We start from the raw sequence: 12,148 nt of genomic DNA on the forward strand, positions 1-12,148 counted from the left end.
GGTAAATTTTTGGCGGCAAAATGTCATTTGCCACTTCCTTCCGTCGGGAAAGGAGTTCTCCGGTCTACGCACTGCTCTGGGGATCGCTACTTGTCCAGCTGCTGGCCAGGCGCTTTCCTCAACAAGGTCCTCTCTGCCTAACATGGAATCACAGAGCGGTGCAAGCGTTACCGGTAGCGAAGCCGATTTCCTCAAGAAATGGCACCCGTCATACCTGTACGGCCAACAGTCGTTACCGCAAAACGTTACCAGCAATAGCACGCAGCAAGCTCGCGCCTCGCAAGTTGGTAAGTAGCTGTGATTGGCCACACCAATGCTATAATCATTCACCATTTGACAGACAAAGCCATTGAACGAAAGACCAGCTAGCGAAATAACCTAGCGTAGAGTTCATCTCCACACTAGCGTACTCGCTGCTGTACCCATGCTTTTGACCTGCCACTAATGAGCCGGATTCCGAGAAGGTCTAGTTTGGTCTAGCTAAGAGTGGCAGTAGAAGTTGCTCTAGTAGTACTTTGATGTAATGATATTTAGCGGCAATTCCGGACGTAGCACTCGAGGCATTTACTTAGTAATCTCTATCATGGCCTGTCATTGGCACCACACCTCACAAAACGCGTCGTGCCATTGTCGGCAATGGCGTCCGAGCGGTTCGACTCCGGTCGACGCGTCCAGTGATAGTTGGAACTATAGCGCTCCGACGAGTTCGTTCCCAAGGGATCGTGCCGGAACCCGCTCTTCCGGATGAGGTTCCGGCAAGAGTCCGAAGGGCAGCCGCCGCTACCACCTCCGGTCTGACACGCCGGCTGGACTTGGCGACCCGGACTTGGAACCCGTTTCCTCCGGGTTTCCGGTCGAGTGTAACTCGCACAGGCTGTGCTACCGCTGCTGTTGTGAGTCGCGCGCGCTCTGGAGAGTCAAGCACGAAAGGCACGGAAAGATTATCTTCGTCGACAGCTGACTTAGATGTCTGAGCGGCTATTTCCTTGGTTAGCCTCTCTCGAAATGGAAGCAATGTAACCAAAAACGTGCGTCGTTGACTCTACGTCCGCCGCGAATAATCTTACGGCCTGACGGCCGTACGCCCTTCGCCATTAATTAAGCGTCGTGATGAGATGAAAGTGCCTCTTGTTCACTACAACTAGGATATTGGTGTGTTAGCATTGTGCTTGCGTTATTCATTTGTGCCAGTTAATTGCATCAGGCCTGATGGCTAGGACAATGGATTAAGTGAAGCTTGAAAAAATGATAGCTCCCAAACATGAGATTCACCGGAATGCATTTAAGTAAATATCTATTAAAGGGGCATTTATGGTGAGAGCTGAGACTTGTCAAAGTGAGACGGTCTTCTCCTAAGAAGTTAGAATATTTTACTTGCTTTACTCTAGAGCGTTTGGTTTGACTCGATTAGCGTGAGCAGAAACAGTACCTGATCCTAAGTCGTTGGACTGAAAAGTTGCACATTAAAATGCAGCGGTATATAAAAAAAGGCCCAGGATCCTTTCTGATCCGATACCACTCAAATTCGAAGTTAGCTTGCCAGAATAAAAACATCATTACGCAGTATATGTGGAGAACAACTTAACAACCGGCTTTTGTGTTTGTTCATACCTGTTTATTCTGATACAGTGATATGTAACTAGCGTCGCCAATGTTCGACGTATCCACAATAGAGAGGAAATTTTCCATTCTGAGAGGCTGGCAGGATAATTGAAATTCATCACAAACTAAATCACGTAGGTACGTTGAGGGGGTACGTGTGAATAGAAGGGCTTGGTGATCAAAATCGGTTGAGAATTCCGGAACAGATAGACTTTGACGGTGTGTATAATATTATGTTGAATTGAATTTGTATAGAAACAATGACGTTTGAGGGGGACCATTTACAATGAAGTACTTGTTTAGGTAAAACTCGCAGCTGTTCGTGGCCGTTGTCTTTTAATCGGTGATAATTGTGTGTGTGTGCGTGCGTGTATATTTATACCAAGAAGAGATGTTCCTGGAGAAAGAAATCTTTATTAACTTCCCTTTGTCGGTCAGGAATACCTCGCTCCTGCATGCTATGATTGTCTCTCGAATATTTTGGAACCATGTGAAAATGGAGATTGACAGAGCCGTAAGTATTACAGTCTAGATACAGTAAGTTTATCAAGTCTTTTATACCGCACTGGCTACAAGCAGGAAAAAATTCCTGATATATATACATATATAAAATGCATTTGGTAGTCGTGATATATGATTCAACACTAAGCCTTAGCAAATCGTATGCTATGATACAATGCTTTCATCTATTAGTGTGTAAAGTGTCCAAGGGATACCCATAGCTGGAACTTGTGAGACACTTTAGACCAAGGACTGGCCAGGACCCAAAGAACGATGAATGAGGGTTAGAAATTCAATTACTTATCTTCTCGAACTACGATACTTTCTATCGTTTTCTCAAAAACAGAAACGAAGCCATTAACAGATGTTTTTCTATCAGTATCAGCAAAACACGATTCGTGATAGGCACGCGATTTACATAGGGTGGTAGAATTTTCGTACCTATTGAAAATCATTCCGGAACCCGCATAAACAGCCAAGATCTCTGCTTATCCGATCTGGGTCTTCGGAAAGTGCCTACATATGGGTTGGTATTACTTTTTTTTTATCATAATGCCATTACATTTCGTTAAATAGAAATATGGATTCTACGTTCATCTGACGTGTAGTTGAGCCTAATAGTGAACTCACTTCAAATATATACACATGTCTTCTGGAAATTCTGTACCAAGATCTCCTATTAAAATCTATTTCTGTAATCGCAAATAAGCTTTCGATAAACCGAAATCGATGAGTCTTGGAGGTTTTTGTATTCCACTGCAGCTGGCGTCTATGACATCTAGCGCACTACATTACATTGGTGACAATGCGCGTTTTACGGGATCTGCGGGAACACAGTTGAGATTTAGCCAGTATAAAATGTTGAATATTTGCGGGTTACAGATATTTCAATTACTTGGTTAGAGATCTCAAAGACGAGCCATAAAATCAAACACAGGCAGCTTTTACAGCTTCGGCTTTTGTTCTATCCATTGGATTTGCCTTACACACCGATAAGTACCAATTACTGACCCGATACATACGACGGGTAGCCTATGCGATGTTATTGTTAAATAAATTTAAAAAAAAATGTATAGTGTGTATTGAGACGATGATTCTCCAAGCACTTTTTATCACCGTTCGACGGAGATAATTTTCTGTTACACGCGAAACCTGACGAAAACAAGCGACACGCCGCTTAATACAGTGGTCTCCTTCGTTAGTGGTGTCATAGGTCATATTCTCCTTTAGCATACTGAATTAAAAAAAATTAACTCTGGTCCTGAAAAACGTAAGTCATAGATTGCGTTTATTGAAGTTTGTTTTTAATATATATATATTATGTATATAATTTCCATAAGTCGTTATTGGTTTGTTATTTTTGTGAAGGAACTCTGACTGATCTCGTGTGTTGCATATTGATGTTGGAGGTTATGGATCTTTGCTGACGAATACTAAAAAAGCCTCGAAATTTATGGAATTTCTCAAAATCTCTATGACTACTCAGGCATTTCCTTTTCAATCTAACAATGTCGAACCGAAAAACACATTTCAGACAGGAAGCCTTTGTTTTTGCACTCACGAATAGTGCGATAAGCACGGAAGGTATTGTGCTGCTCAGAAAGCGACAACACTGCACACACATATAGTATGTACATATATATTTAGTACTAGTAAATACATTCACAAACTTAGGCTACAAGTACATCTATATATTTCTAGTATATTTTGTGACGGATCTGAACTGCATGACCAAATGTTCAGCCCTCAACGATATCCAAGTTTGCCGCATTGGTTTGGGAAGTAGTCTACTTGAGATCGCCAACACTTTAGGGTGGTTGTCGAAACCGTACCTGCGAATTTGTAAAATCTAAGAATTTGTCGAGATCGAAAGTCCTTGGCAGGCAGATACCTTTACCACTACATGATTTTTAAGCCAATGTTTTTTTTAGACCAAGATTTTAAAGGCCAATAAAGCTTGGTTTGTTACGCTTGCTTAGGTATAAAGGTGAACTATCTCGGCATTTAAGAAAAAAAAGCAATTCAAGGTGTAGTTAACATTGATAATCAAAGGATTAGGCCCGAACAGAGTGGGGTAAGAAATTGTGTCACGTCTATGGAGGTGATAGCCCCGAGTAATTGTCGTGCGTCATTGTTTATTTTCTCTTGAGGGTATTTGGACGCTTCAGCCCATTAACAGTCCACGAGACTCAGTTTTTTGTAATTAGAGGTTCCGCTTCGGAATTCAAATTGGAAGCCTGTGCATCGACCTGGACCACGGATAACAGACGAGCGAAGTATTTAGCACTATATTAGAGCACTATGCACTATATAATAACAGTTAGGCCTTCCGGGTTTATTTGGATTGTTTCAGATGACACCGAAAGAGAGTCGCGAACGGATCCTAGAAGCGGTGAAGGTAATGCGTACCCTCGTGGATAGTCTATCCATCTCCTAGTCCAATATGGATAGTGTTTTTGGATATCGAAATCGACTGGCTGATAATTCAGCAGAGTCCATTTGAGCACAACAACTAAGTGTTAAAAATGCACCAGTAGTTTTACATAAGCAATGGACATGTGCTAAGCGGTGGTGCACTCACCATCACTAACACAGTCCATCGTCATTAACAAAACTCTCGAATTTTATTTCAGATTCATTATATATGCTCAAATCTGCACGAAATTTCACTCAAGCAAGTAAGTGCTACGAATACGTTGGATTTCATAGCCGAGGCTAACGCATATAATTGACAGTATATATTACAGTAAAATATTCTTCAATCGATGGTCCCCTTGAGGTCCTCGAGTCGATCGAAGTATACGTAAAGGTGCTAGATATCTAGTCAACCACAAGGAAGTGGCAAGTACTATGGTAACTAAAATGACGCGTTCTCAGTTGGCATATTCAAAAAGTACTACATGACCGCAAGGAAAAACTGGCTGTCGTGCACGTGGGAACAATCAAAGAAGCCACACGGGCAGGTTACGTGCCCCTAGATTCAAACATCATGTTGCTTCGGAGTGTATATTCATGCATGTTTACGTGCGCATCGAGCTGATTCGAGTTCTGTTGCGGTATATTGAAAAATATGCGTTAACGTAACCGATAGACTGCTGTAGGAAAGATCGAGTCATGCCAGATCGGAGTCTTCGATTTTCGAGGTTCTCTACGAAAAGCATAACCTTTGCAATCTAATGACGTTTGAAATGATATCGTCATTGGTGCTGTCCGTTCCGGAAACACTGGTATTTCCTAATAAAGACCTACGAAAAAAAATGCAGAGCGATTAGGACGGTAGAAATTTTTAAGCGACAGACATGATCTAAAAAAATTGATGACACCATGACGTACAGTACAGTCGCGGAAAAAAAGGAAGCAAAAGACAGTTACGAACAAATATAACCGAGATAAAGGGCAGACGCCCCTAACGATTTATTCCGTACGCTATCAAATGAGCATCGTCGCTTCTAGCGTACGATACATATAGACCGAAATTACAATGTTTTGTTATCAGTCACGATCTTCGCTGTTATCGATATAATTTATACATATCCAGTTTGGCATGTGTGAGCTCTCCAGTTAGCAGTGGTTCAACCGTTTCTAATTTAATGGGTGTACTAAAATCAAGATAGAGAAAAAAAAGGCTCTGCGCTCGTTAAAAATCACCATGGTGAGCACGTGGCTTGGAGATCGGCCAGACGACGACGACGACGACGACGACACCCACCGCATAAGTCTTCAAAGGTGGTGACTCTACGTACTCGAGCGGTTTTTTCGAATGAAAATTTTGAATATCTATCTATTTAGACCACGACCGTGTTCGATGCTAGTCATTAGATTAGACGACATTATGAACCTACCTTTTAGGTTACGTCACAACGTATTTTCTTTCGACGCTTCTCCCGCAGCGGGATTTAGCGATCGAAATAGCTGGCTTTCCCATAATTTGCGATACCGAAACGCCGAGATTCGCTAGACCAACTTGTGTTGCAATGTAATCTCAATGCGTTATTTGCCATAGCCAGCAGAGCGCCTAATTTAAAAAAAAAACATCAGATTTTATAAGCTCGATCTTAGTCGAAGGTGTGAATGTATTACCTTCTTTCACACACAAACTTAATCTAACGACCTGTACCACAGATAAAAAATGATCCTAAATCGAAATGCAGTGCTTCATAAAGCAAGAGTTATTCCTCAACCGGATTAACTTGGACTAGACCGACACAACTCACGCGATTAGAACTGCCACGTGGGAAACGATATATGCTGGGCTGCCTGCCAGGCCACCTCTTCTATAGAATAGTCGTTGTCTGGACGCGTCGCGACTACCCGGATGGTGATCCCTAGTGACAGGAAAACGAACTCTTAATGTGCTCCCTGCTGTGTTAAAGCCGTATTTATAGATGGGTACGGGATGCTAGCAGTGGCAGGAAAGGAGCATCTTAAGTGTTGGGCGAGGGTAAACCAGCGGTTCAGTGTCTCCCTCAATGGCTACGCGCGCTTACTTGTTTTCGATAGAGTACTTTGCGGCCACGCTGCCCCAAACTGGGTTTTGCGTAGGGCAGGGAACTTCTTCCGGCAAAACCTCTCGGACAGAAGTGTGTGATTATAACGTTCAAGGAAGTGGGTAAATAGTGGGAAAGCGGTAGGAAGCGATTATGTGGGATACTAAGATATAGTAATGGAGGCGACCGTCGCATTCATCAATAACGTCCGATGCAACTCTTATATATGAAGACCGACAGTAGTCCATTGTAGATCGCAAACGTCGTCTCTAAGCGCGATGATTGTAAGGGTGACATATTCTTTACCTCTAAAAAGCTGTATTAAACGTTAGGCGCTTACAAGCATTTAATTGAATTAGCCGAAGGTCGTTTTCGAAGCTTCATGACGGAGCGTATTGTAGGGACTCTTATTGTACGCGATATTTTAAATTGATCAATATGATTCATTAGACCTGTCGGATATCTGAAGAAGTTCGGGACACAACAAATACTTGTTATAGGACTTGTACAGGTGATCGGTATCGCTACTGTCAGGTTTTCCACAGTTGAATTCAAATTAATAATACCAATTTAGGGCAAAACGCAGCCCTCTGTCGAGTCGAAGGCGTCGTGCGTAGACCAAAAGCGTATCAATCTCTATAGAGTGACTCGTCTAATGATCTCAGCTATGAGACCCTCCTACTACTTAATGATACGAAAATTATTCCGCTATTAGAAAAGTAATTTTTTAATTTAAGAAATGATTTGCAAAGTAGTCAATTTTAGTTTTAAAAATACATCGTATATCCGATTAGTGGCGTCGATTAGTTCTATATGAAGAATTAATCAATATACGATAAAATCGTGTTTTCCTGCTGAAAAACCCAATACTACTACTGAAAAACGACTAGTCGCATCATTTGATAAGGAACGTTGTATCAATATAGAACACTTGGCAGGTTAACATTCTTCAGCTGTCGCTATAAAAGCATCAAGGTGAGCGCGTCTCTTGGCCGTACCCGAACGTGCGATGCAGATGAAGGATTAACTCAGAAGCACGATGTCAGCTCCCTACCCCCGAGATCCATGGTCGAGCCCCAGAGGATTGCTCCTCGTCGACAGACGGAAGTCTTTTCTATGCGGCATCTACGTCTGCCCCTAGGGGACTCTTAGCCTGCTTCTGCCCAGTCTAGCCAGTCAAGCTCTTTTCACTAGCGTATTGCTTAGGCTTTTCTCGCTTGTGCTACACTATATGGCTGTGGTATCAAGTCCGCAAGCCATGTTGACTATAGAGGCAGTTTCTCAAACCCTTGTCGGATGCGATAGCAGTCACGCAGAGATGTCACGTCGTGCATATGTGATTTCACACTAGCGACAACAGACAGCCAGCAGGGCTGCAGGTCATTTCTTTCGCCCGCTTCGGAGTAATCTCTCGGACGAGACTGGATAGAGGCGGCACGCTAACCATAGACCGCGGCAGTAATAGTATATTAAGATAATCACAATGATAATAATAATAATACCTCTTGTATATAGTCGTAATGGAATAGCGGTACGCGTATGGGCACGGCGGCATTAGGAATTGAATAGATAGAGCCTCATTAGGTATTCTATCAGGAGTAGGATATAAACGGCGCTATCACCGAGTGCGTAGAGAAGAAGGCCGTAGCAGCGATCTGATTGTGGAGTCGTGTATGTACTCATGCTCGAAGAAACATAAACAGCGTATAGATACATCAATGAAATGACATCAAACTTCCTTACCACGTGCTATGTGTGGCAACTCTGAAATTTAGCAAGCCTCATTCCGATGCTGCTTAAAGCATTCTTACAACCATATAAGTGTAACGAGTAAGATTTTCCCATGGATTTCGTCCATGGTTGCATGCTAAAATCTAAAAGGACGCGCAGTTACATGGTTCAGCGAAATCAGACTCGGCATCCTTTAAGTAGATCGCAGTAACGTAGAGCAACTACGACGAGACACGTATAAGGTCGCAGCTAGTATAACCCTACATGCCTGTTCTTTGAAAAGGATTATTCAACGTACAAAAAACAGCGCATCTGGGGCATTCTATAGAATACGCTCAGCGAGCTCATTCTTGTTAAGTTCTGCTTCAATGTCTCTGGATAGAAAGGTAATGAAATAATAAAGCCACAAGTTTAATACCTCCTATAAATCTAAAATATTCATAAAAATATTACAGGACGCATTATGATGCAAAGAAGCCAAAGTTCGAGGTAATTTACTTTACAGGCGGCGGAGCACACGTTTCTGGAGGGTTAGGTAGTGGCGCCCCAGTATCTGGCGGTCAAATCCAGTTGTGGCAATTTCTTCTTGAACTGCTCTCAGATCCTCCATCGCATGGCCACTGTATAGCATGGGAAGGTCAAAACGGAGAGTTCAAGCTAACAGACCCCGACGAAGTCGCACGTCGCTGGGGTGAACGAAAGTCCAAGCCCAATATGAATTACGACAAATTGTCTCGCGCACTGAGGTAGGCCTATACGCAGACCCGTACTGTACCATTGCATCGATCCAAAAACGTAAATAATAGTTTAAACTCTGCGTAATGTACTAATCATCACTTTCTTACACAAAGCTTTACAAACGACTCTTGCTAGGCTTTCTTTGGTACCTCGGAAAAGCAGAAATGCTGACTCTTTGCCATGTTTCGAGAACGAGCCAGACTCCTTCGACGTCTATGTCGAATTTCAAATCCAGATATCTGCATAAAAGTGGTTCCATCTATTGTTTTTTTAAAAAAAAAAAGCATATTTTCCTTATTTTTAACTTTAAAACGAATTTGTTATCGATTTGCTGTAATTAAAAACAAAAACCTGGTTCGGATCAACAACAGCAAACAGACTGAAATCACTGAGCTATCGGTTGTTCATAATAATGAATACGTTTTAGACCATAAACATGTACTACCATGCATTAATATTTTACAGATATTATTATGACAAAAACATCATGTCGAAGGTTCACGGAAAGCGCTACGCTTATAAATTCGACTTCGCTGGCCTCTCGGCGGCCCAACAACAGCAGTCCCTTCAGGGCGCTCCAAGTTTAGGTACACGCACTGCTGGGGATTATCGCCTTCATCATGCAGGTGACTTCTTCCTCACCCCCCAGGTCTACCCGCCTGGATCAACCGGCAGAAAACTATCGTCTATGGATTTCTCGTCAGGTGAGCCTATATATATATATATATATATATATATATGCGTGTTGTTAGATAATGTCATGGATGTACGCATTGAACTGCAAGATACATTAGACTGTTTCCATGGCTCTTATTTATGTTGCTGCGTAGCTTTTTGTTATCAACAAAACTTACTAACAAAAGTCACTATTCTCACAACAGGTGGATATTGGACTTCTGCTGGAAGCACTTGCCAGCCATATCGGGGCACACCACATGTGCAGTATTCGTGTGCAATGTAAAATGTCATACCTCTTGGCAGGAGCGGACCTTTTCAAGTGATTATACGTAGCGATAGCCACGAAGGATATGTATGTTGAGATTTTTTCATTAAGGTCATTTTTATCAGTGCAAATATGTTGACTCAACTGTTTATCTCACTACCCGCGTTGCTTCATCTCAACTATAGAAGATGGATAGGACTGACATGAGAAATAAAGACCAGACTTTACGAAACTCAGCGTAGTTGTTCTTACAACAAGGTGCCGAAATGAGTTTTATGTAGCCCGAACTAACATTCTTATGTTCTCAACATGTGGATCTATATCTATTCTGAGTAAGTAGTAGTTTCACAACAGGATAAAAGCTAAGTAAATATTCAGTGTCGAAAATACCCCAGCGCATAGTTATCAAGTGAGAGCATAGGTTTTTTCTCGAACGAAAAAAGCGTATGCTTTTCGCTGATGACTGTAATTCCAGAAGCTTTGTTTTTGCCCCATATCGTCCATTCCACACTGACCACTTGTTGTTACGAACATGCTCTCTTGCTCGCAGCCAATGGTTGTACATAACAGCCAATGATGATTGTTATAGTATCATTAATTCCTGCCGGCCGATATAAACAGCGGATGAACATTTTGATGATTTTATGAAATACGTCTAATAAATGAGTTACGAGCGATGTAATGAATTCGTATGGTGGCACTGAGTTGATATACGTGTTGTTAAATCATGGACAATTCCGAACCTAGTGGACCTTATGCATTGATACTTCATGGCAGAGGGATCGATAGTCATACTGCACAACCAAAATAAATTTGCTATCGACTAATCCCAATCAAGTAAAAAGCTTTTGCGAAGAGTCCCTAACCATAATTTACGCAGCTAACGTCAGTCTTGGCTGAACGGAAAAACACTCCAGCACGAATCAATAAAGGAAAGGTCGAATGGGCTCTGCCTGATCTGATTCGCGACTGAATTGGAAGGTTCCGACTTCGTCACTTCGTGCTGCGGAGCCAGCCGTCTAATAGAATGCAAAACTACAATACCGAACGTACAGTTCGGAAACATAGCTATAGCAGGACGATAAGGCATTACTACGGTTTAAGCACCGTTTTCCTGTTTGGGACTGCAACCGCTTTTGGGCTGCAGTGCAGATACCCGCGGTAGCTTTTATCAGTGGTCGCTGTCAATCAAGGTTATCGCTACATTAACGCCTAATATTTTTGTTCTTAGGTACTGGTGTTTCTATATGAGAAGGTCGTTGCTCAATGTTGCTGAGTCTCAACGCGATTCTCTTTGGCGGTGTTGTTTGGAACGGCGTTGGTTAGTGATTCGCCGGATGATACTATTTTGTATTTCCATGCGCTGCAGAAGCCTACTTTTTTTTGACTGCCACCACGAGTAGAAGTAGTTAAATCAATGGCCGATTCCTCCTCTGCCATATGGCAAGAGGTTTAAGAAACACGACTGCCACCTCACCGGCTTCGTCGTTTGTGATTTTTGCTGCACATCGTTTACTCGTATATATGTATATATATATATATATATATATATATATATATATATATATATATTATTTTTAATTTTTTAATAATGTAATGTTTATAAGCCTATTCAGCAATAGAAAGCTTACTGTTTTTTTACACGTATCTGAAAAGTGCGTATAGATAACAATGGAAGTAAATTAAATTTTTAACCTCCGATTCACGAAATGACTACAAAAATAACTTGAGAAAAATTCCTCATTAATTGGTCATTAATGTGCACTCATTCATATTTCATTTGTAGCTGTTAGAACATTCTGCATTTGGCTTTTAACAAAAAGCTCTGAGCATTTTCGTTAAGGATATATCTTTTTGTAAAAATTCGTAGCCCGATAATCACGAAAAGTGAGAAATATTTATTTCTTCCAAACATGTGTATCTATCAAAGCTGCACAAGACAGCTACCTTCCTTGAAGTTCGCCAAATTCAGGTAATTTGTTTGTTTGGATCAAGTATAATTTCTTTAGTTGTCCGCACATCATAACAATTAGAAGTTAGATTTCGCATTCCACGTATCCAATTCGTAGTGCCATAAATATGTGTGAATGTTATAACTGTGAAAATAGCGGTCTTATACGACCTCCTGACCTTCTGATACCCCCTC

General features: G+C 41.7%; 2 protein-coding genes and 1 long non-coding RNA gene across 3 annotated transcripts in view; 1 reads left to right on the forward strand and 2 right to left on the reverse strand.

Annotated features, from left to right (window-relative positions):
- The window catches only part of LOC111245229 (uncharacterized), a 32,660-nt gene that overhangs the window by 20,384 nt on the left and 128 nt on the right, over positions 1-12,148 (reverse strand). The gene's annotated exons all lie outside the window — the stretch shown is intronic.
- Positions 101-10,202, forward strand: LOC111245673 (transcriptional regulator ERG-like). Its single transcript, XM_022794323.2, has 6 exons — positions 101-287; positions 4,457-4,501; positions 4,737-4,781; positions 8,827-9,067; positions 9,525-9,763; positions 9,941-10,202. Exons 1-6 carry the CDS (start codon positions 143-145, stop codon positions 10,018-10,020), a joined length of 795 nt encoding a protein of 264 aa, XP_022650058.1. The 5' UTR covers positions 101-142; the 3' UTR covers positions 10,021-10,202.
- LOC147757614 (uncharacterized) lies at positions 5,945-6,561 on the reverse strand. Its single transcript, XR_015320994.1, has 2 exons — positions 6,318-6,561; positions 5,945-6,118 (listed from the first exon to the last, which is right to left on the reverse strand). It is a non-coding gene; the product is annotated as an uncharacterized LOC147757614 (long non-coding RNA).

This window comes from Varroa destructor, unplaced genomic scaffold, assembly GCF_002443255.2.
Source record: "Varroa destructor unplaced genomic scaffold, Vdes_3.0 BEIS01000002.1, whole genome shotgun sequence".
Taxonomy (NCBI): domain Eukaryota; kingdom Metazoa; phylum Arthropoda; class Arachnida; order Mesostigmata; family Varroidae; genus Varroa; species Varroa destructor.